The 26008-nt window shown below is 40.0% G+C and overlaps 1 protein-coding gene across 3 annotated transcripts in view; it reads left to right on the forward strand.

Annotated features, from left to right (window-relative positions):
* The window catches only part of PCSK5 (proprotein convertase subtilisin/kexin type 5), a 449210-nt gene that overhangs the window by 305724 nt on the left and 117478 nt on the right, over positions 1-26008 (forward strand). Inside the window, exon 21 of one of the 3 annotated variants that reach the window (XM_026001535.2) lies at positions 3105-5722. The exons of the other annotated variants lie outside the window; for them this stretch is intronic. Coding sequence (XP_025857320.1) covers positions 3105-3220 — 116 coding nt within the window. The 3' untranslated portion in view covers positions 3221-5722. Of the gene's footprint in view, positions 1-3104; positions 5723-26008 lie in introns of those variants that run through there. 3 annotated transcript variants of the gene reach the window in all.

The raw sequence follows: 26008 nt of genomic DNA on the forward strand, positions 1-26008 counted from the left end.
ATGAGTCAGATAGAACATGCCCAGTATCTTGTTAGAGCTCATTCATCTTGAATTCACATCCTCACTGGGTTTGGGTTTTGGTTTATTTCTTTTAATTAAAAGGAGAAATAAATTACCTACCATTCCACCGGCAAAGATGGCACTAGTTATGTGGGGGTTTTTTTAATTAACAAATTTTGGTTTTTTTTTTTTAATTTAGAGGTTTAGGCTCACAACAAAATTAAGCAGAAAGTACAGAGATGCCATATATGCCCTGACTGCCCCCTCACCGCAGCACATGCGCGCGCGCGTGCACACACACACACTCACACCCCCTCACCCTCTCCCACTTTCAGCCTCCTACACCAAAGTGGTTACATTTGTTATAATCAGTAAACCTTCACTGACTCATCATTATCTCCCAAAGTCCGTGGTTTACATTAACGTTCACTCTTGGTGTTGAACATTCTATGGATTTGGACAAATGTATAAGGGTATGAATCCCTAATTGTAGTTCCATACAGAACACTTTCATGTCCCTAAAAATCCTCTCTACCTTTTCCTCCCTCCCTGCCCCCTAATTTTTTTTTTTTACTGTCTCCATAGATTTTCCTTTTCCAGAACGCTAGGTAGTTGGAATGTAATATGCAATCTTTTCCAATTAGTTTTTTCATGTATTTCTTTCCCATCCTTTGCCATATGTACTATTGACCAGGCTTTTTAGACATCATGCACATGGAGGTTTGTATCCTGCTATTTGTACTCATCATTAGACATAAGCATCCTTGTCTACAAAGTCCCCAGAACCTTCATTTTTAATTGCAGCATAATATTCTATCATGTGAAGATGCCAGTTTATTGCCACTCCTTTTATTGGGATTACTCAAAATTTTGATATGTAAATTATACTCAGATGGTACCTGAATCTTTGATTAAACCTGAAAGGCAAGGAATTAATGATAGACCTAAGTGTAGAACTGAAGACTTCTAATTCTAAACATTAATCCATTTACCTTTTCTTTGCACATGTGGCTCTCAACCAAAATGCCAGGACCATACACCTTCCCTGAAGATTCATAGTAAATTGGTCTTGGGGTGCTATCTAAGTGTGGATATTTTTAGAAGCTTCTGAAATGTTTCTAATGTGCATCCAGATTTGGGAATCTCTGGCTTACTCCATTCCCTCTGACAACTTGGCAAATCCAAGTTCTCTCAATCTTCTCGCCTCAGCTTCCCCATTTATAAATAAGTGAATTTAAGTTATTACAACTTTAACATTTTGTGAACTTTGACCCTTGGTATAATTCACACAGAAGGGTCCCTGAAATGTGAGCCTGAACTTTATGCAGACATGTACCTTAGTAACATAAAAAGAAATCATTTCAAACCATTGTTGTTTTTAAATATCCTTGGATTGTTATGAAAGGAGAATAATAAAGTCTGCATTTGGAACAGTCTTCCTGGACAAGGGCACTTCCCTTGTTTTATTCTTTGTCTTCCACTGAATGGGAAGAAGAGGAAATTTCACAAGAGGTAGAACAGTGCTCTGGGAGAATATGGATTCAGGAGTAAGAATATGGTCATTCATTCCTAGGCTCCAGGTCTCAGGCAGGTGATAAACTTTTCTGGGCCTCACTTCCTTCAATGTAAAAATGAGTAGGCTAATCCTATTGACCTTGTATGGTTATTCTAAAACTTCCTATGCGAAATTTCAAAAAGATGTCTGAAAGAACTGGGCACACGATGGCTCATGTAGATCATTTATGGTCTCATTTCTACAGAGTATCATAGCTGACTTTGCATTTTCATGGTTTCTTGGCTGTAGGGTTGATCTAGCAGGGATGGCACAGACCTACTCAGGCTCTGTTCTCACCGTATGACATGGGCATAGAGGGTTGGGGTGATGGCCCTCCAGGGACCATGGAAATATCACTTTTTACTTAAAAATATGGTTCCCCAATAGCTGGATCTGACCAGACTTTTTAAATTAATAACAAAACAGAGGAGTATTTTTCTAAACTCAGAAGATCCACAATCACTTGAAATTTTCACCCATAGCACTTGATGCCAGGCATGGCCACGTTGGTGATATTTTAACTGTGATATTTCTCTAAACCATGGTAAATGTGGGATGAGTTATGCCAGATGGCACTTTGGTAGAAGTGGAGTATCCAGGAATGTGGGCAAGAGTAGAAAATGAAGAACCATAATTTGTAATGCGTCCATTTTAGGTCAGCTAAATAATGAGATCACTTATGGCTCACCAGGCTTTTCAGATCACATAGCAATTACATTTATGGGTTTGTAATTTATTCTCTTTCAACGAGTCATATTTCAATGATTCTAAGACATACCTTTTTTTTTTAACATTTTAACATCTCTGAAATCAGATGCATCTTATAATTTATGGCAGCTTACAATCACTTGTCCAGGAGCTTGATATGACATACTGTCATTGCCTGTGACTTAGTCACAGAGCTGTCTAGTCCACTGAGTAACCACATGGTTACTACTTCTTGTGTTGAATTTAATTATAGTTCAAAATAGCTTCAAAAAATTGTTTAATCTTCAAAGGAAGAGTTTCTGTACAATTACCGAAACAAAACAGCCTGTTATATAACTAATGCTTAACTAATATTTCCATAAGCACAAAGTTAATATTCTAATTGAGGAGACTATTGTGTCACCATGTAGTAAGAAGCATGAAGCATGTTTTTTCTTGATGCCACTTAAAATAGTGATGCATCTTAAATCCAGTGTCTTGGACTCAATGAAATATAGTATAAATGACAGTATACTCTCTGCTCTAGGTAATCCTGAGAAGACAAGTTCCTTGCTTATATTATTATTGATTTCTAATTTATTCTTTTTTCAAATCTTTTTTTCCTTTCATAAATGGACACCAATCACATTTACCACTGGACCGCAATCTCTCTCCTTGAAAAACAATGCTGTTGACTGAAATCACTTTGGGTGGACCAAATTTCCTCCTTGTTGACTGCTCCTCAATGATCTCTTCCAATCCCCCAATCTGCCTCTCTGGCCAATCAAAACCTTCTTCCGTGTGTACATCATGCTGCTCTCGTCCTCAACTCCCCCTCTGTCTTGCTGACTTCCTGGAAAAGCAACGGAAGAGTCCTGGGCCGAAGGAGGCTTCTGTATGCTAGTGAAAAAGAACAATCTGTGCCAGCGGAAGGTTCTTCAACAACTTTGCTGCAAAACATGTACATTCCAAGGCTGAGCGGCCATCCTAGATTTCTTTGTTCCTGTAGACTTATAGATTACTCCATATTATTATTAAAAAGAAAAAAACAAGCAAAAAAAAAAAAAGCAAGCCACCTCTCTCTTTTTTGCTCTCTTTTTCTCTCTCTTTCAAATTTGTACAGGGAGATGGTGAACTGTTTTGTCAGAACTTAAATGGAAAAAAAAATAAACCTACAACAAGCCTACCTTTTATAACTGGGTGTTTAGTGCTAAACAGCCAGAACCACAGAGACAGTATTGTATGACCAAAGCATTTGATGCCAAAATTTGACGTTAAAGTAATGATTTGATTTCCTGCCCTGGTTTTGAAGGTCCATTTTTTCCCCTTTGCATTTACTTGCTTGTTTCCCCTTTGAGATGCCTAAAAATATCTTTCAAAAACATCACAAGAGCAGACATAGATCAAAATCAAAGAGAAAGCTCTTGCATCTGTCATTTTTCATGCTTGAGTCCACTGTTGGGGAAATGGCAGAAAAGTGGACCTAAGGGCATTAAGAACATCCCGCAGAGTTGTATTCAGGGTTGTTTGTCTTAGTTTTTCACAGTTGAACATTGATCCTTTCCACACATAATTTACTTCATGCATTATGTGCTGGTTTTGGCATTATACTCACTTGATAAGTCTGCTCCACTGGTTTCATCAGATAGACTTGCTGCTACTGGCTTTGGCTTTGCAGATTGGGTTATTTTACACACAGCTGGTCAAATGGGATCACTCTGCATAGTCAAATTGGTGATGGACAGAATACAAAGTTACACAAAATAACTGGGACTGATCAGCTCCCCTGAAATCCAGAGTGTTCACTTTGTAGATCCTGCACGATCTCCTGGTGCTATATGGCCATTATCCCCATAGCACTTTTTTTTAAGGCCATCAAAAATTCCATTTGTTGTGATGGGAAGCATTTTGGATATGATGCGGGAAATTTCTCTTGGAGTCAATAGCTTCTAAAAGGTCCTGTATTTTTAAGAAATGGAATTATTTAATATTTAAGCTTGTGCCCAAGTTGGCCAAGCAACGTTTTTCAATGGTGCTTATTAGAAGTTTTATTTTGTCATTTTAAGAAAATAAAACTGGAAATTGAACATGGGTGGCATGATTGTACCCTCCTGGTTTTGTTATTTCCCATTCTTCTGTCCCTCTATAACCGTGCTATGATACATCTGTCCACTGGATGTCAATGAGATCGTCTGTTTTCTTGGAAATATCCTCACCGGTTTTCTACAGCTCTTAAAAACATCCTGGAATCTAGCAGACTGAATTATGTAAAAACTATTTTGGATCAGTGGTTAGAAATGATGCCTGATAGATCTTTTTACCAATTCTGAGTTTCTCTATTTAGGGGAGGATAGATTCATATCAAGTTTCTTCAGTTTTCATATCAGAGCCCCATTGGTGACCTCATTTGCTTTGGAGTGGTCAGCCATCTTGCAGGCTTTATGATTTGAGAGCCTCACTTCCAAGATGTCACTAGCCTCACAGCCAAGAACAAGGGTGATATCAACATAGATTATTTGAGGAAGGAACTGGGAAGTGGATGCTAAGGTCCCCATCCAAACAACAAGCTAGTGAAAGTCCTACCTTGAAAATATTCATTCCTAGACATCAAAGTTAATGTCTGACCTAAGGTGAATAATTATAGTCTAATGATCTTCTTAATGGCATTATAGTGATACTGAGTCACATAATGATTTATAAGTGACTAGGAAATCAGTTGATTTTACTGAGCAACTTGTTTTCCTAACACTGCATGCCCTTCTGACCTGAAGAAAGTAAATTAATCCAGATTATGACAGATAGTGTCTCACATTTAAAAGCACAATCTCTAAACGGACAAATGTAAGTGCAAGCCTAAAGCAAGGTCAAGCAGATGGCAAAACCAGATTTGCCTGCAAAGGAATCCATTTTACTGAACCTGCCCATACTATTTGAGGCACAAAGTTACTGTGATAGGAAATATTAAAATGATGTCTGTATTTTTAGACAAATAACCATTAATATGACAGCCAAATTCATTGGGGTCTACCAATGTGTGTTCCATTTCCCACCAACCATGCAGGCGCACATCATGGAAATACTGGTTTAACTACTAGTGTGTTACTGCCTCGTTTATCTACAGAATATTATTAACTAGAACATAATGCTTTCAAAGTTTAAGTTAATGTTATATATTATGTATAAATATATATATTCATAATGAGATATATGTAATGGATAGTACAAAGTTTGGAGAGTTAACAAATGCTCTAACCTTCTAGAGACAAAAGTCCTATCTTCTGTTTCCTTTTATCTTTTTATTTTTAATTAGTGATCCACTGTTAAATCCAAATCCACTTTTACTGAAAAATACTGTACATGTGTAAAATGTTCAGTTGTTTTTTTGTAAAATATAGTAGAATGGTTGTAATTGATACTGGCCAAAATCAATGTTATTCCATATTTTATTTTTTCTATTAAATTAACCTAAGTTCCTGTTTATCTGATCTGTTCATAGCCATGTGTAAATATCTCTGAAAGGGTGAGATAAGGAGAAACTTCTATTTCCACATAGAGGCTGGATATGAAGAAAAGGATGGAAATGGACAGAGCATCTAAATAAAGTTGGAAAGGAAAGGATGAGCAGAGGAAGAAGTTGAAAAGGATAGACAAAGTAACAGCAGTATGAGAAAGGAAGAAGTTAGTTAGACTTGGTCCTGAATGGATGTTATAACCCATTTAAGAAAGCAAGTGAATTTTAAAAATCTATAAAAGCTCGGCACACTGTTTAGCAGATAATGCAGATGCCAGCCCCAGAGACTGGACCGTCGGGGCTTTTTTCCCTGGGCTTCCCCCAACACACATCCCCTGGGATATGGACACTATGCACACTCACTAGGGTGTATGAAGGAGTGGAGGCCAAGGGACAGTGCATGAGGAGGTCGGGAGCATTGGAGCGTTGAGAGGGGAAAAGACTTTGTTCAATTTGCTGATGTCTTGTGTAAAATTGACAGTGGCTGAAGCCCTGAATATCTAGAAGGTAACTTGGTCTAAATTAAATCTCCAGTACATGCCACAGGTTGGGACTGTAAGGTTAGCAAAGAACCACCATAAATTATAGATCCTCATGAACCCTGAATGAGATGCAGGCACTGGCTTTGAAGGTCTAATGCCCTACCTTTTGGGAAGAGAAATGAGAATCAGTGAAAGCAAATTGAACTTCAACTAGGATTAAAGATCTAGGGATACAAAATGATGTAAGAGAGAACCTCTGCTGCCATGAAATCTCATTATGAGGATGGGGGGACAGGGCGGGGAACTGATTTTATTGAACACTTAGTACATCATGCACAATGTGGGAATACAGAGTATATGCACACTAATGAAAATTCTCTTAATTCTCACAAAAACTCTAAAGTAGAGGTATGCTCTGTTTACAAATTAACATTACCTTCTGTTTATAAACAAGAGAACTGAGGCAGATGGGCTTGGAATAAATTGGGATTATGTAACCAGACAGAACAATAGAAATAAAATTTAACGGTAAGACAATTAACAGCGAATTTCAGGAACTAGGATTGGTCCTGGAGCTATGGCTGAGGCTTAACTAAGGTGGGACAAGAGAAGGAAGACTATACCAGCAAACTTGCTATAGAAGAGAGTTTGGGCAAGCAAGTCAATTGGATGGTTTTGTCAAACTGCTACAAAGAACAGTATTCAATGTTGAATGGATTAGTCAGGAAGGATCTACATTTCTGTGCTTTCCAAAAGATGAATAGTCCCAACCTCAGTGCCCATATCTGTGGCAGACCTTGCTAATCACCAGCATCCATCTGTGGATGGATCAGACTTGCCTCACTTTTCACCCCAGTGTTAAGGGGCTTATTGCTTGCTGCTGACCTCTTCTATCAGACTCACTGTTTTCCACTCAGCACTCTACTCTTCATTTTGAGGAACCTGCCAACTGAGTGCAAGGAAATATCAGGCAGCTAACATAAGTAGGCAGGTATTCTTAACTGCTTTCATATTCTCATTCAGCTTCATGCAAAGAGCAATAACAGCAGCTTGATAAATATGAAGAAAATTGGAGGCAACTTTAAACTATGGCCTAGCCAGCTCAACGGTCCCTCCTTCCACCCTCTAACACAAAATGGTAGAGGAAACTCAAAGGTCATCCACAGCTTGACCTCACCTGACCCAAGCTGGCCCCTGGACCCCAAATCAGTATGTATCAATGGCAGAAAGTGTAAACCTTCTAGTTGACAGCCCTGTCCAAATGTTATTTTTGTTGCAAACCCATAAAATCTGAAGTTCTCAGCAGTATCCTTTGGAGCCATTGACAAATGGAGCGGGGCATAGCCAAGATGGACTGAATTTCACTGTGGCTCATTGGAGCTACTTGGCACCAGAGGTGGGGCTGTAATGCACATAATCATGTCTCCTCTTCATCATGAGAGGTGAAGATCTGGCCCAGAGTCAATTCTTGGACAAAAAGGATGCAGGTATGCAGCATCACAAAGTCTCAGAGGGCCAGCCTGGGACCTGGGACCTGGGAATGCCAGCAGTTCCTTTCCACTCTAACTTCAAAGGACTTAGAAGGAGGTTTTTCATATTACTGAAGCATCTTCTTGCAAGGTCTTCTCTCGACAGGAGGCAATTTGGAAGGGCAATTGCTTTTCCCAAGCCTGGTATCAGGCAACAAAAGTAGGGATTTTTTGCATCCCTACTTTGAAAAATTGCCAGAAACATTTCCTCAGGCCTAAAATGTATAATTTTTTTTTAATTTTAGGAAAGAATACATTTTTTAAGAATATGATATTTTAAGACTGACAGAGTTTTACTAAAATGGCTTTAATTTGGCCCACAGAAACTCAAAGGCCTGTAGAGATTAACGTCTTGTTGCAAGATTTACAGCTAGTAAAGGGTGTGGTTGGGACTGGAGCCCTCAACATCAATCTTCTGCACAACACTGCCTCCTTCTGAAGAATGCCAGAGAAAAAAACAAGTCCATATGACACATGCCACAAGGCAAGGTTAAGAGCCCTTTCTCAATTGCAGGTAGAAGACACACTGGATCCCTAGACTTGGCTTTTTCTCTTTAAGCTCAACTTAATTGCTTCCATAAATAGTAAGTCCCTGTCATATTAGAAGCTCTGAGGTTGTTCTTGTCCTCTACAAGCTGATAGTCTAATGGGGGGATGGCACAGACACAAAAACACAGGATTGTAAAATGAATCTATTTAAGTGCCTTTCAAAGGGCATAAAAATATTGTGGGGCGGTCTGAAGGAGCAAGCTCACTTTACCAATTAAGTGCTAAAGTGTCCATATCCTTACTAGGAGCTTCCTAAAGGCTTCCAAAAATACTGTGCTTCATTAAAAATCATTACCTCTGAAATGTGCAAAATCAGATGATATTTTAATATCTACAGAATGCAACATGTCAAACTAGTCAATTGCAACTCAGCTCTTAAGGAACCACCTATAATTAAATTTAATGTAGGATAAAGGTTAATTTTAATATGTTTGACATGATGTGGGACCTACAGAGGCAGGAGAACCTAGGATCTGTTGGGATCTTAATATAACTCTGCAGAGGAGGCAGAAATTCACTATTCACGCTGGGAGTGGGGAATATATTCCTGAACTCTTCCCTCAAGATTTCTACTTGTAGTTCCAAATAGCTACGTGACATTTCCCTTCAGATAGCTAACAGGCATTTCAAAATTAACCTGTCCAAAACAGACTCCAGACTCCTCTGATAATAATAAATATTATCTCCAAGTATCTCCTACCCCATGAATGGCATTACACCCCAGCCACCCAGTTGCTTAAATCCAAATCCTAGTAACTCTTCTTTTTTTGCCCCAAATCCAATCCATTAGCAGAGTCCCATTAACCAAATCTCCACAATAAATTTCTAAATGGTCCAACAGTTGTAATTCTGGGTTAAGCTACCATCATCTCCATCTAGGACTACTGCAGGAGCCTCCAACTAGGCCTCCTCTTCTGTCCTGCCCCACTGTCACAGGGATAGCAGAGCGCTATTACCAAATTGGACAAACTACAATTTGTGGAAAAATTCTTGGAAACATACAACCTACCAAGAATCATGAAGAAACAGAAGATCTGAACAGACCAACTATTAGCAAGAGATTGAATCAGTAATCAAAAGCCTCCCTACAAAGAAAACTACGTGTCCAGGACTGCTTCAAGGATTAATTCTACCAAATGTTTAAAGATTTAGTAATAATTCTTCTCTAACTCTTCCTAAAAGTAGAAGAGGAGGGAATATTTCCAAACTCATTCTATGAAACCAGAATTACCCTGATAACAAATCAGATAAGAAATCCACAGAAAAGAAACTTCAGGATAATATCCCTGATGACACAGATGCAAGAATCCTCAACAAAATATTAGCAAACTGGATTCAACAACACATTAAAAAGATCATACACCATGATCAAGTGGGATTTATTTTAGGGATGCAAGTAGGACTTAACATCTACAAATCAATTCATGTGATTCACATTAACAAAGAATAAAAAAACCATATCACTTCAATGTATGCATAAAAAGCATTCAACAAAATTCAACATGCATTCTTAAAAGAAACTTTCTACAAAGTGAGTGTAGAAGGAACATACCTCAACATAATAAAGTTCGTATATGACAAGCCCTCAGCTAACATCATATGCAGCGTTGCAAAGCTGAAAACTTTTTCCTCTAAAATCAAGAATAAGACAAGATACTCACTCTCATCACTTTTTCCAACATGGTATTAGAAATTCTAGCCAGAGCAATTAGGCAAGAAAAATAAATAAAAGGCATTCAATTGGAAAGGAATAAGTAAAACTGCCACTATTTTCAAATAACATGGATTGAAAACCCTAAAGACTCCGCTCCAAAAACTTTTGGAACTAAGAGCCAAATTCAGCAAAGTTGCAATATACAAAATCAATACACAAAAATATGTTTCATTATTATACCAGTAATGAAGGCAGTTCATTACTGGTATGAATCTCATTTACAACTGCCTCAAAAAGAATAAAACCTGTAGAAATGAATTCAAGCAAGAATTATACACTGAAAACTATAAAACATTGATGAAAGAAATTAAAGATGGCACCAATAAATGGAAAGCTATTCTGTGCTCATAGATAGGAAGAATATTGTTAAAATGACCATACTACCCAAAGCAATGTAAAGACTCAGTGTAATCCCTATCAAATTCCAATGGCACTTTTCACAGAACTAGAACAAGCAATCCTAAAATTGGTATGAAAACACAAAAGACTCCAAATAGACAAAGAAATCTTGAGAAAGAACACAGCTGGAGGCATCATGCTCCCTGACTTCAAACTACATTACAAAACTATAGTAAATAAAACAGTATTGCATTTCCATAAAAAGCAGACATAGATCAATGGAACAGAAGAAAGAACCCAGAAATAAACCCACACCTATAAGGTCAATTATATGCTGACAAGAGGCTAAAGAATATGCCATGGAGAAAGGACAGTCTCCTCAATAAACGATATTGGGAAAACTAGATAGTCACATACAAAATAATAAAATGGACCACTATCTCACACCATAAAAAAAAAAAAAACTCAAAATGGATTAAAGATTTTAATGAATGTAAGACCTGAAACAATAAAACTCCAAGAAGAAAAATTGGTAAGCTCTTTGTCAATGGTCTGAGCAATGATTTTTTTAATCTAACACCAAAAGTAAAGGTAACAAAAACAATAGATAAATAAGTGGAACTACGTCAAACTAAAAATCTTCTGCATAGCAAAGGAAACCATCAACAAAATGAAAAACAACCTACTAATGAGAGAAAATATTTGCAAATTGTATATGTGATAAGGGGTTAATATATACAAATATTATTATTTTTTAAAAGATTTATTTAGTCATGAGAGACAGAGAGAGAAAGAGAGAGAGAGAAGCAGAGACACAGGCAGAGGGAGAAGCAAGCTCCATGCAGGGAGCCCGATGTGGGATTCAATCCCAGGACTCCAGGATCATGCCCTGGGCCGAAGGCAGGTGCTAAATCACTGGGCCACCGAGGGATCCCCTATATACAAATATTAAATCATTATGCTGTATACCTGAAACTAATATGTCAATTAAATCTCAAAACATTCAAAAAAATTTTATTATAAAAAACTAGTACAATTACACCAGATCTACTCAGTCAGAATATGTACTTTTGCAAGATGCCAAGATGATCTGTGAGCACATCAGTTAAGTTTAAGAAGCCCTGTCACAGATGGATACTTCTTTCCTGAACTTGAGAAGCCTTCTCTTGATTTACTCAAAGCCATTACTGCAAACTTCATATTCTTAAATAGTGGACATCCAAGAATTAAGAAGCTGAGTACCAGTCTTTGGCTGGCCATTAACTAGGAGAGCTGAGGCAAGTTAGTAGCACTTTAAGTTTAAAAAGGTAACTAATGAGCAGCTAGAGTGTTCTGATCCCCAGCCTGTAAGCCTGATAACCAGAGCTATTACGCTGAAGATGTAAATTGGCTACTTGTTTGTAGGCTCCCAACACTGGCTTTCAGCAGTTGATCAGATAACAAAGCCTGTCCATAGATGCTTAAATAACCCAGCTATCTCTCAAAAAAATACTAACAACTGAATTCAACAATACATTAAAAGGATCATATACCATGATCAAGTAGGATTTGTTCCAGGGATACAAGGATGGCTCAATATCCACAAAATCAATATAACACACCACATTAATAAAAAAAAAATCACATAATAAAAATCATGCGATCATTTCAATAGATGCAGAAAAATCAATTGATAAAATTCAACATCTGTTCATAATAAAAATAATGTGGCTATAGAGGGACAATTTCTCAACAAAATAAAGGCAATATCTAATAATCCCACAGCTAACATTATACTCAACAATGAGAAGCTAAAAGCTTTTCCTCTAAGATCAAAAACAAGACAAGAATGCTTACTCTTACCACTTATATTCAACATAGTATTAGAAGTCCTTGCCACAGCAATCAGCCAAGAAATGAAAGGCATCTAAATTGGAAAAGAAGTAGCAAAATTGTCACTATTTGCAGATGACATAATAGCATATACAGGAGACCCTAAGGACTCCACCAACAAAAAACTGTTAGAACTAATGAATCCACTAAAGCTACAGGATATGAAATTAATATTCAGAAGCTTGTTACATTTCTATACAATAATAATAAAGTAGCAGGAGAAATGAAGAAAACAATCCCAGTATTAAGGAGTACACTTGTGATGAGCACCAAGTGTTGTATGGAAGTACTGAACACCAGAATCTAATATTACAGCATATGTTGACCAATTGGAATGAAAATAAATTTAAAAATCCCATATGAAACAGAATAAAATACCTGAAAATAAGTTTAACTATGGAGGTAAAAGACCTGTACTCTGAAGACTATGAAATACTGGTTTAAAAAATTGAAAGATACAAATAAATGGAAAAATATACCATGTGCATGGATTGAAAGAATACTGCTAAAATGACCATACTACACAAAGCAATCTATGGCTTAAAAGCAATCCCTAACAAAATACTCATAGCATTTTTTACAGAACTAGAACAAATAATCCTAAAATTTGTATGGAACCATGAAAGACCATGCTCTCTTTAAGAGAGCAACGCAATCTTGAGAAAGAACAACAATGTTGGAGGCATCACACTTCCTGATTTCAAACTATACTGTACAGTTATAGTACTCAAATGATCCAGTATTGGCACACAAACTGACACACAAATCAATGGAATAGAATTGAAAGTCCAGAAATAAATCCACACCTCATACAGTCAATTAACCTATGACAAAGGAGGCAAGAATATACAATGAGGAAAAGACAGTCTCTTTAATAAATGGTATTGGGAAAACAGGACAGCTATGTGAAAAAGAATAAAACAGGACACTTTCTTATACTATATACAAAAAAAATTCAAAATGGATTAAACACTTAAATATAAGACCAGGAACCATAAAACCCCTGGAAGAAAACATAGGCAGTAAATTCAACATCAGTTTTAGCAATATTTTTTGTGTGTCTGTCTCCTCATGCAAGAACAACAAAAGCAAAAATAAATAAACGGAAGCACATCAAACTAAAAAGCCTTTACACAGTGAAGGAAACCATCAAGAAAACAAAACAAAGCAAAAGCCCAACTTGCTTAATGGGAGAAGTTAATTGCAAATGATCTAACCAATAAGGGGTTAATATCAAAACTATATTAAGAATCCATACAAATCAATAGTCCACCCCCAAAAAATCCAATTTAAAAACGGGTAGAGGACCTGAATAAACATTTCTCCAAAAAAGACTCACAGATGGCCAAGATGAAAACATGCTCAACACCACTAATCATCAGGGATATGCAAATTAAAACTATAATGAGATAAACCTCACACCTGCCAGAATGGCTATTATCAAAAAGACAATAACAAGTATTAGTGAGATGTGGATAAAAGAGAAGCCTCATGCAGCACTGATGGGAGTGCAAAATGGTTCAGTCATTGTGGAAAATGGTATGGAGGTTCCTCAAAAAATTAAAAATACAACTACTGGATGATCCAGCAATTTCACTTCTGGGTCTTTACCTGAAGAAGAGGAAAACACACACTAACTTGCAAAGATATATGCATTTCTGTGTTTATTGCAGCATTATTTATAATTGCCAAGATATGAAACCAATGTAAGTTTCCACTGATGGATAAATGGATAAAGAAAATGTAATATAAATATACAAGGGAATATTACTCAGCCATAAAAAGAATGAAATCTTGCCATTTCAGACAACAGGGATGGACATAGAGGAAATCATGCTAAGTGAAAAAAGAGAGAAATAAATACTGTATGATTTCACTTATCTATGAAATTTAAAAAAACAAAACAAACAGACTCAAATATAGAAAACAATCTGGTGGTTGCCAGAGGGGAAGGGGGGGGTGAGAATGGGTAAAATAGGGGAAGGGGATTAAAAGGTGCAAAATAGTTATAAAATAGTTATAAATAGTCACAGGGATGTAGGTACACAGGATAGGGAATATAGCAAGAATATTGTAACAATTTTGCCCAGTGACAGATGGTAACTAGATTTATGGTAGGGATCCCTTGGTAATGTATATAAATGTTGAATCACTATCTTTTACACCTGAAACTAAGATGATATTGTATGTCAACTACACTTCAATCTAAAAACAAATAGCCAGCTCACCAGTAAGCTCTGCCTTAGTGCCATTTGTACTCACTGTGATGGATTCACTCTGTCCTTATGACCATTTTCCATACCTGTTCTCTTAAATAAGAGCTGTAATTAGCCACAGTTTTGAAAGATGGACAACTATGAGCCTTATCCTTCTCTGCTTCCCTATTGCGTACTCAGATTTATCAATGGGAGTCATGATACTGTGATAGTGTTGTAGGGTGACAGATGGGAGCTACACTTGTGGTGAGCACAGCATAACCTATAGATTTGTGGAATCACTATGCTGTACACCTGCAACTAATGCAACGTAGTGTGTCAACTATGCTTCAATTAAAAAAAAAAAGTATTTGCCATTATCTGATCACCTACTTTCAGTCAGGCATTGCACGATGCCTTCTGTGTTCATTACTTAGCAAATTCGGTGTGGTTGTCCCCCTCTTCAAGGTCAGCAATCAGAGGACTAGAGTGGTCAATTGCTCTCTTCCTGCCATATGATTGGTCACATCTTTTGGCTCTGATTCCAGCCTTCTTCCTCTAACAGTGCAGCTGCCCCGTTCCTGTTCTTTCTGCATCCCAGCCTTCCAAGTCCTCCTGGCCAGTAGATCTCCCACTGTTGTCCCTGTTCTTTAAGGCAGTTAAGAGTGGAGACCAGCTTGAACCTAGAATAATTTACTGTATGTTTCCGTCCATGTCTATCTAAAGGAGTCTCTATCCATTTTTTTCCCAAGAGATAGTTCAATACCAGAGATATTTACAACATAAGAGATAGTTATAATCACAGACCCCGGTGGGAGGCTCCCTGGATTCAAATCATAATTCTGTCAGGTACTAGCTGTGTGATCTTAGGAAATACACTTAATCTCTCTGTGCCTCTGATTCCTCATTTGTAAATGGGGATAATGATAATCTCTCTCATCTAGGGATGTTGTGAGGATGGACTTAAAATTACTAAAGCACTTAGAAGAGTACCTGTGTGTTTTAGACACAATATGTGTTATTATTATTGCCTAAACCCCAAGCTGGACTCATCTCTGATCCTTTCTTCTTGTCCTGCAACTCATCCATCACCAAATCCTGTTAAATTTAACTCTTGAATAGATTTTCCCTCCAACCCCTCCATTAGCACACAAGGTTAGCTGCTATTATAACTTGCCTAAAGCAATCTGCAAACAATTCTCCTGCACTCTCTTTAGCCCCTGGCTTTCCAAAGCAGCCAAAGTGGTATTTTCAAAATGCAAATAGGATCACAATACTCTTCTGCTGAACTCTGTTGCTTTTTGGGTAAATACAGGACCATTTAAGGTCTGTAAGATCCTGAAAGTTCTCCCATGCACAGCCCCATTCTCAATTTCTTCTCTTCTTCTCCCCATCTCCTTCTCCTGCTCCTCCTTCCCCCTCTCCCTCCTATCCCTTCCTCAACTCCCTCTCCCTATTTCCCTGTCTCCCCTCTGTTCACTCTGGCCTTTCTGTCCTTCACATTGCCAACTCTCTTCTCACGTGCAATCTCTGCAGGGGTTCTGTCCCTACTCCCACCCTCCATGCCCAGTTAGCTCCTCCCTCAAACTGCTAGAGTCACAGTTTTGCATTTGATTCTGTGATTATTAATGTCTGTCTCCTGGGGCATCTGGGCGGCTCAGTGAGTTAAGCCTCCAACTCTTGATTTCAGCTCAGGTCATGATCTTAGGCCCACATTGGGATCTGCACTCAGCAGGGAGTCAGCTTGAGATTCTCTCTCCCTGTCCCTCTTCCTCTGCCCCTCCCTAACTCATGTGCCTGCATACAAACTCTCTCTCAAAGAAAAAAAAAAAAATGTCTATCTCCTACCCCAAACTGTAAGCTCCATGAAGGCAGGAACTACATTTGCTTTTTCACACCCACTATAACCCTCATACCTGGTACTTACTGGCACATAATATTTGCTCCTTTGTTAGTTTGTGAATGAATGAAAGAATGAATGGATGGATGAAAATACTATGGCACAACGTAAAGGCAGGGTAAGTAAGGCCATGGAGCTTCTGTGGGGTTTGACTCTGGTTTGGGGATACAGAAGACAAGACTAAATTATGTAAGATCAAAAACTCAGTGGCTGGCTGGATAACTGTGGAGCAGATGTAACCTTTACCTGGACGTTGTGAATGATGTTGGAAGCAGCTGAGTGAGCACAGAGGAACAACTCGAAGCAAAACACAGTCTTTCTTCATTCTCCTTTCTATTTTTTTAGGGCTACTTCCTAGAAAGATTTTATCTTGAGATTCTTTATCCCCCAACAAAATATATACACCTCAGTTTACTACTATCCCACTACTAGGTTAGACCTTGCTGCCCTTTGCTTTTAATCAGCCAGCCACCTCTACCAAATAGCTCTGTGGGAATAAAACACCATGATTGAGAATGGAGACCCACTTAGACCGTGTGAGGAGGTAGCCAAACATTCACAGACCAGAAGGACCTTCCAGGAATGGATTGGGGTGATGTGACCTCTGATATCTGTGCCAGAAAAGAACCTCATAAATACACCATCCAGGAATGCCCAAGGTCACTAAGTCCTTCATGAGTCTGGGAGAACACAGAGGCCTAAAACCCTCACCCAGAATCTAATTCAGGCCTTGCCCCATTCTGTGATCAGTATTCTCTAGGCCTCTCATCACTGAAGTTCATTCTCTGGTGTATAAGCTCCAAGAACACAGGAACCTTGTCTAGCCCCAAGAATTCCAGTTACAGGCAGGTGCTTTAAAAATGTAGCTATGATGTTAACAGAAACAATATCAGTCCCCTTTTGTTGTCTCAGGCTAACTAACAGACAACTCTAAAGTAGATGAGAGATGATGTTTATTTGACTCTTTCTAAGTGTTTCAGGCCAAACTCATAAACCACACAGTCAGAATTTCTGACTCTGTGCTGGATTCCTCTTCCTCCCTCTGATGCCCTCCATCAAAAGGCCTTATGTCACAGCCACTGTTCAGGATGGCAGATCTGGTATGTCCTTGCACCACGTACATTGGCCATTTGCTACTGCTCATGCTAAGCAGTAACTCAGAAAACCAAGCAGCCTGAGCCTGGGCCAACATGGCCATCATCCTTCTAAAGGACTCCAAGAGGAACATCATAGAACAGTGCTTTTCCAACTTGAGAAGCCTCACAATCACCTAAAGAGGTTGTTCAAATGCAGATTCCTGCTCCCTGTCCCCACCCCAGAATGTCTTGTTCAGTAAGTTCAAGATGAAAGCAGAGAATTTACCTTTCTAATAAATTCTCAGGTCTTGCTAATGCTGCTGGTCCCACTCGGAGAACCACAGCACTGATGTTAGGCGCAAACTTAGCAATTAAACTAGAGGAATGTGGATTCTCATCCCAGCTCAGCCACTTACCTTATAACCTTGGATAAATTCCTTAATTTCTCTAATCCTCATTTTCCTCCTCTGAAAGTAATAATGACACCATTGCTGAGCATTCAAAAAGAGGATGCAAGGTGCTACACGTGAGTACAGAGAGAATCCCTTTCCCTGTCCCATTCACAGCCCCCACTCTCCCAGGGCTTCCGGATGCTCCATGTGGCTCTCCCTGGCAGGGCTGCTTTGAAACATTTGGGTGGTAGGCAGGGCACAGTGAATTCGGCTTCCAGCTATCTATGTCCAGGAGTGTCTTACCTACATGGGCAATACTAAGGTAAGCATCAGGTGCTGTCAGGCACCTGTCACAAACAGGTAACAAAGCTATTGTTCAATACTTTTCCTGCAAGAAGTATCCCATGTGGTTTTCTGCCCTGAGACTGAGAAGTTAAATGACACATCCAAAACCACACAATTAGTAAAAGCAGAGCTCCCAAGTCAGGATGATACATCTTCTATTCCTGACATTTTGAATCTTGGTATATATTAGTCTCTATAGGTGCTGTAACAGAGGACCACAACGTGGACACTTAAAAACAATACATATGTATTCTCCTACAGTTCTGGAGGTCAGAGGCAGGCAACAGGTCTCATTGGGTAGAAATCAGAGTGTCAGTAGAACCACCCTCCAGAGAGTAAAAGAGAGAACATTTCCTTGGCTCTCAATGTCTAGCGCTGTTTGCCTTCCATTCCTTGGCTTGCGACCCCTTCACCTTCAAAGTCAACATTAGCATCTATAGAGCACTCTCTACTGAGGTCACTACATTGCTTTCTTCTGTAGCAAACTCTCCCTCTACCTCTTTCAAGGATACTTGGGTCTGCCTTGATAATCCAATGTAACCTCCCCCCTCAAAATCTTTAGTTTAATCACATCTGCAAAAAGTCCCTTCTACTATACATAATATAACATTCACAGGTCCCAGAGATGAGGAATTGGCTATCTTTGGGAGCCCTTATTTAGCATACCACACTTAAGAGACTGTGTAATCCTCTGAGCCACCAGTTTTCATTAGAAAAATAGAAATAATCATATACCTTCATGAGAAGTTGCCATATGGTACACTTTAAATTACTAAAGAAATGTATATTGGATTGTTAAATGCTTCCTGCTATTCTTTTGTTACACTAATTCATTAAGTCTATTCATCTACTCAGCTTTTTATATAACACTTACCATGTGCCAGGTACTGTGTTAGTCACATGGAATATAATGTAATGAGGAACTCTACCTGTATGGGATTTATACCGTGATCAGGACATACATTCTAAAGAGAAAATGCCCTGATGTTCTTTGAAAAGAAGGGCAAGGAAATGTTCTTATAGGCATGTCACAGAGTAGGTAGTCTGTCCTCGGGATAAGAGGTAGGAGTGAAAGGATAGAGCTAGGGGAAGAGACTGGAAAGGGACAGGAAGGTGCAAAATAGCCTAGAACATCTGGAAAGTGCCAGAAGTTTCTCCCTGTTGGAGCCCTGGGTGCAAGGAGCTGCGGCAGAGAGTGAGAGAGATAAGCTAACAATGGAGCCCAGGGTTAACTGTGAATTGCCCACTGTACCATGTAAAGGATGTGGATGTTGTTTTGTGCTCAGGGAGCCCCTAAAAATTTTAGGCAGCCCCCTTGATATTCCATCTCCTGTGGATATGGGGGCTCCTAGCAGGAAAGCCTGAAAGCTCCAGCCTCCTGACAGATACCAAACTTGGCAGAGTTCTCTGTGACATGGTATGGGTTGAAGTACCTCTTGCCTTTTCTTCCTTACTGAGACCTGTTGTGGATTATATTTTTGGAATTTTATTTTTAGAGTCTCTCATTATGGTGAGCCATTATCTCCCCTAGAATCTCTGTTAGTCTCATATTTAAACCATTAATTCTTAAAATTATTTTTATACCCTTGGATCCCATTTAACGCCCTACTCTGTGGTTCTTTTTGAGAAAGTTCAAAAGATAAATTCACTGTTATTAGTACATTAGGTACAGCACAATCATTGTGATTGCCCATGTACTATATTTTTTCAACCTGAATGGTTTTGCTGACTGGTGGTAAGGGAGATGTGAATTTAGTGGAGAATGCCTGCTTTCCTACACGTAGAATCCCTGGTCTGCTTCACCCCTTCACTTTATCTCCCAAAACACAGCACCCTTCTCTAATATGCTTTTGTCTATTGGTATCATTCTCTCCACAAACTTTAATAAATTGGCAGTGCACTTCTGTGCTGGAAAGACATTTTGCATTAAAAATTGGATTCACAGCAGGCAATCTGCCTGGGGAGCACATGTCTAGGAAAGCAGTCATTTTTAACTAAGGATATTACAAGCCTAGATAGAATAGGGCTTGTGTACTCCGAAGCACAAACGTCTATCCTACCGGAAGCAAAATTACTGTACTGCATGTTGGTAATTAACCTTGTCAACTAACTTTCAGAATGACTCCAGCCTAATCACACACTCTCTTCTGGGGTTCTACTGTTATAGTTTCTGGATTCTATTATACTCTACTACTTACAACCTGCATTCCCATTGCCACTCCTTGCCAGCACTTTGATTTCCTTGTTCTTTCCTGCCCCAACCCCCCATGGTTCATATTAACTTTTACCCAAACTATATAAAATGTACTCATGTATTCATTTATTTATCATTTACTCTCTCCTGTGCTGTAATATAAGCTCCACCAGAGAGGAGATCTGTGTTTTGCCCACTACTGTATCTCAAATAGCTGGAATAGTGCCTGGTGTGTAGTAGGTGTTCAACCATCATGCTGAATAGGTGGCTCAGTGGGTTGGGTGACTGACTCTTGATTTTGGCTCAGGTCATGATCTCAGGGTCCTGGAATTCAGCCCTACGCTGGACTCAGCACTCAGCAGGAAGTCTCCTTGGGGATTCCCTCTCCTTCCACCCCTCCTCCTGCTCACATACTCTTGCTAAAATAAATCGTCCAAAAATAATTACACTGAACATTAATGAATACATTTCCATGGAGATATCAGCTACCTGGTGACTCTTTTGCATCCCTAACTCCAAACATGTCCATCTATTAATTCACCAAAATGTTTTTGATCACTTCTTCACATGGCAACTAGGAGTCCAGATCATGGGAAATTATTCCTGATCTCAAAGAACACCTAGGTCCATGGAGGAGATACATGTGGGCAGAAATACCAGTTGATGTGTAGAATTAAAAATATGTACAAAGCACAGAAAAAAAATCAATTTGCCTGCATAATAGTGTGATATGAAAGATTCAGAGAAAGCTCATATCAGAGGCAGCTTTGAGTTATAAAGGATAAGTAGTTTTCTGGGAGAACAGAGAAGGGAGTAGATATAAACCAAATGGATATTCTAAGTGAGAAAGTACAGGATGCACATGGAGAACTGGAAATCCCTTGGGAATGCCAGAGCCTGGCCAGGTATCTCAGTTGTCTCCCACTCCCCAACCAGACTTCAGACAAAGATGCAAGTACAAAGGTTTATTTGGGAGATGAAAGAAGATGCCAGGCGTAGAGTGAGAAGGTGAGATCAGAAAGAAAAGGCAGCCAGTAAAAGTTATACTGTCAAGCCAGCTACCATGGAGGTGACAAGAACACAGTTCTGTGAGGAATCTCAGAAAAAGGTTATAAAACACAGGTCTCAGGGCACCTGAGTGGCACAATCAGTTAAGTGCCTGACTTTTGGTTTTGGCTCAGTCATGAACTCAGTGTTGTGGGATCAAGCCCCAGGTCGGGCTCCATGTTTAGCATGGAATCTGCTTGAGATCCTCTCTCCCTCTCCCTCTGCCTCTGCTCCTCCTGCTCTTGTTCTAATAAATTTTTATTTAAAAAAAAAGAAAACACAGTCCTCCATTTATCTCACTGAAGGGGCAAGGGAGCTGTGGTCTTCAATCACCAAATCCCCATCACTGGCTGAAGAAAATTCTAGGAGTCAGAAATCTACTTCTTCTGGCCTTCCATGTGTATCCATCAGGCTTCTGAGGGACTGAAGAAGGTCTCACTCTCTTAGAAGCAGATGCTCTCCCCTGGAAACTGGTTTCTGCACACCGACATGGGAGAGCCAAAGGATGTGTGCCAGGCACCAAAGGGTCTGCTTTGGTGAGACCAAGCAGAACAGCAGGGAATAGGCTAGAAATGGAAGCAATGCACCAAATTTGAAGACACTTGTTTGTCATTCTTTGGAGCTTCATTTTGTACTGAGGGAGCAGGACTGGAAGATCTTAGGTGAAAGAGTAATACAAAGTTTGACTTGGAGAAAAATCATCCTGGTTATAGAGAGGACAGAATGGGAATGGGATGGGTAGAGCAGATAATGAGTCCAGGAGACCAACATGGAAGATAAATCTCCACTTGAAATAGGAGAGACTTGGGATCCCTGGGTGGCTCAGTGGATGAGCGCCTGCCTTCGTTTGGCCCAGAGCGTGATCCTGGAGTCCCAGGATCAAATCCCACATCGGGTTCCCTGCATGGAGCCTGCTTCTCCCTCTGCCTGTGTCTCTGCCTTTCTCTCTCTCTCTCTCTCTGTCACTCATGAATAAATAAAAATCTTAAAAAAAATAGGAGAGACTGCTAGAATTCAGGGGTGGTGCTGGAGACAGGGAAGAGACAACAGAACTCAGATGTTCAGATGATAGAGTTGACAGAAATCGTGAGATTAGATGTAGGGAAGAATGGAGCTGAGGATCAGTTCTCTACACTGGATCTCCTGAGTAGACGGTTGGAAGCACTCCCTGAGATGGGAAGTATAGAAGGAGTACAATTACTGAAGGAAGGTGCTTCGGCTTGTGGAGCATGTGGTGTTGGAGGTACCTGCAAAGTATTCACGCATAGAGGCTGGTGGGCCATGAATGCAGGCTTATTGAATTCAGGAGACTGATCTGGACTGTGAAAAGCTATTTTCAAATATCTACTTTATGGAAGATATTTGAAGACAGGGAAACAGAAGAAATTTCAGAATAAACAACTAGACATTTACCATAGGAGTCCATTAAATGTTACTTCACCACCCTTCTAGTACAAATTCCTTTGCCAACCTAGAGATAGCATCATTATCGATGGTCTCTGAGTATTGCATTGCCTTTATTTCTCTTTACATATTCCCACAATGATACTTTCCCCCCACCCTCAGCATAGTTGGATAGAAAGGAGGAGTAAGACAAGTTGTACGATTTGGAGCAAGTTGTTTAAATGCTATGATTGGCTTCTTCATCTGGGGAAGGGGGGCCTCCTAGGTGGAGACCAGCTTGTGTGATGGTCAATTGAAGAAACTTTCTAGAAAGATGGACTTTCCAAAGCTTGGTTGCTCTCCTGAACATAAAAAGTTATTAAACTCAAGCCCTTACCTCACTAGGCACTTAGCCTGGTTGGTAAAAGGTCACTCCTCACTGAAACTGGAAGCACCAGCACGCACCTTTAACCCCGATACCAGTTCATCCTTTACCTAAGACTTGGTTCCTTAGTGAAGAAACAGCTTTCAGAATGTGATGAAAATGCAAAGCAGGCAGCTGAAACCACTGTGATAAGAGCCCTTTGTGACATTGTGCCTCCCTTCGGCATAGGTTTTACGTCCAAGGGTCTACAAATGTTTGGCTTTTCTGCCAAACAGGTATCCTGGCCAAGAATAGGACAGTCCCTCGGTAGGAACACATAGGTGATGACATTTCTTTCACCATCTTGGCATCTCAACAGGACACTCTAACCAGTGACAGTGCAGCGAGCACCCTGTTGTTTATGGCACTGCTCTGGGCAGGATGGGCTGTGAGCGCCTGCACTACGTTGCAGCCTAACCGACTGGGCATCAGAGAGGGAGCACGACCGCCCAATACAGAGCGGGCCTGAAGAACGGCCGCTGTCAAACAGTGCCTGTGTCAAGGGTGTAAACCTAAGAGCTATGCCAGGAGCCGTAGATTCAAAATATCCGCCAGATCATCAGTCAGCTTCCCTCCCCTTTTCAGACCACCAATATCACCATCATCTCTTTCCTCCCTCAAGCTCAAGGCCATGGATCGGACTCCTTTTCTACTCATCTCCTCTACACAGCCATCAGGTTACAGGTCATCATCATAGGTCAGGCGCAGCCTGTGCTGAGTGCTTACAGACGCCTTTCGTTGCCACAACTTCCTGAGGCAGGACTATATTTATGATATTTATGCCACTTTGCGGTTATGGAAACGAGGGTTGGAGAAGGAGCCCCAAATCACAGTGCTGGGAAGTAGTAGAGCTGGAATTGGGATCCAGCTTTCTCTGGCACTCAACTGTACTCAGTTCCCTTCTGTGGAGCATAAAAGTCATGTGTTCTTTTCCTTTAGGAGGCATTTTGAAGTTTCTAAAACATCATCACAAAGCATATTGTCTGATCATCCAAATAGACCAGAGTATAAGGCAGGACATGTATTGTCCTCATTGTCACAGAAGTTACAACTCACGTAGAGTTCACCTGACTTGCTCAAGGCCAGCCCAGCTGAGCCTTGGACTCAGTTTCTGACTTGTTTTACTATTCCCATACATATCATGCTTTTCACTCAGAGCAGCTGTTTCTTTCTTTTGAAATGACCATTGTACAAAATTCCCTAGGAGGCCAATTTTGGCCTTATACCAAGACCTTTCTGAGACAGTACTCCAAAAGCAGAAAGGAGAGATAGTGAGTTCTCCATGACTCTCCATTTTTATACAAACACTGAGCAGTCACTAGACTAGAGTGTCATTGAGACAATTAAGCCTGATCCCTGGGAGAGGAGAAAAGGAGGCAGCTAGAGCAGACAAGCTCTAAAACCTGTCCCTCCCCCAAGATCCTGGGACTGTTTTGTGGGAACCACCCTGTCCTGACCATGTTGGTCGCTGGAGCTCCATCCCCTCACTTTGGCCTACTGAGGCCATCTCCTAGCTGATTTCCCAGCTGTCCCTTCCAATTCATCCAGCTTGACTTGACCAGGGTGATCTGCCAAATTCGTTCCCATCACTGACTTTCTTCTAAAACCTTCAGTGGCTCCCTTTGGCCATCCACACCCACTTGATACATCCTTGTCTGATGTTCCATGACCTATCTAAGCCTCTATCCAAACTCATTTTTCATTTGCTCAAACTGTTTCTGCTTGTCAATCCAATCATTTGCCTGGGTCAAGACATCATGCTTATTTCAGCCTCGAATCCTTTGTTCTACTCTCCTAAAACATTTTCTACTTTCCCCTTGACCACCTAACCACATCCATTTTTTTCAGACCCAAGTCAGTTTCATTTCAGTACAAAAAACTTTAATGAATTTCTCCCCCCAAAACACAAATCAAGTCTAAGAACAATTTTCTACTCATGCAGCAAAGCCATGGGGACCCCGAAATGAACAAGAAATGGCCCTGGCCTCTGGGAAGACTGCAGTCAGAACCAGCTGTTCTATGCAACCATTAGATTTTAAGCACTTGATTCTATATCAGTTTATGTTCCTGGTTATGTGAGCTGATTCTGTCTCATGAAGGGCTCATGCTGAGCTCTTCTAACACAGCTTCCAAAAAGTGGAAGGCAAGCAATAGTTATGGATTGCATGATTGAGGGGTCTAGGACTGCATGTTTCGAACTTATCCTCATATTCACTCAGACACACACACATACCACCAATTATTTGGATTTCCAGCAATGCTGAAGGTGCACACAACACCTGAAATCAGACAGACTTGGAATCAAACCCCATCACCACCACTTTCTGGGGAAAAGGATTGCAGCAAATCCTGGTTAGAGGAATAGAGTCTTACCTCATGAGTTTAGGTCCCAGCTCGGCCATCAGAATAATCTTTCATTTAGTAATTCACTGCCTCAACTTTTTTTCACAGAAAAATGAGGCACACAGTGGTCCACAATGCCCCCTCCATCCCCCATAGGATTATTATTTTAAGGAGTGAGTACATCTGGTAAAGCATTCAGGACAATTTGTAGCATAGGAGTGTCACTAGTACTAGCTATTCTGATTAGTACTAATTCAGTGACCTTGAGCAAATGACAAATTTTCTGGGCCTCCCTTTTCTCATCCTTAAAATGACAACAGTCCTTATCACCATAAACTGCTCAGAGAATTAAATGTGGAAGCACTGAGAAAGCACCTAGCTTTGCCTGAAAAGGTTCCCCTATCTTTAACTCAAGGCCTGGGCTTCTAATGTCCCCGCTACACTGCAAGGAGCTCTTCCTCCTGCCTTCTT

This window comes from Vulpes vulpes, chromosome 1 (genome assembly GCF_048418805.1).
Source record: "Vulpes vulpes isolate BD-2025 chromosome 1, VulVul3, whole genome shotgun sequence".
Lineage (NCBI taxonomy): Eukaryota > Metazoa > Chordata > Mammalia > Carnivora > Canidae > Vulpes > Vulpes vulpes.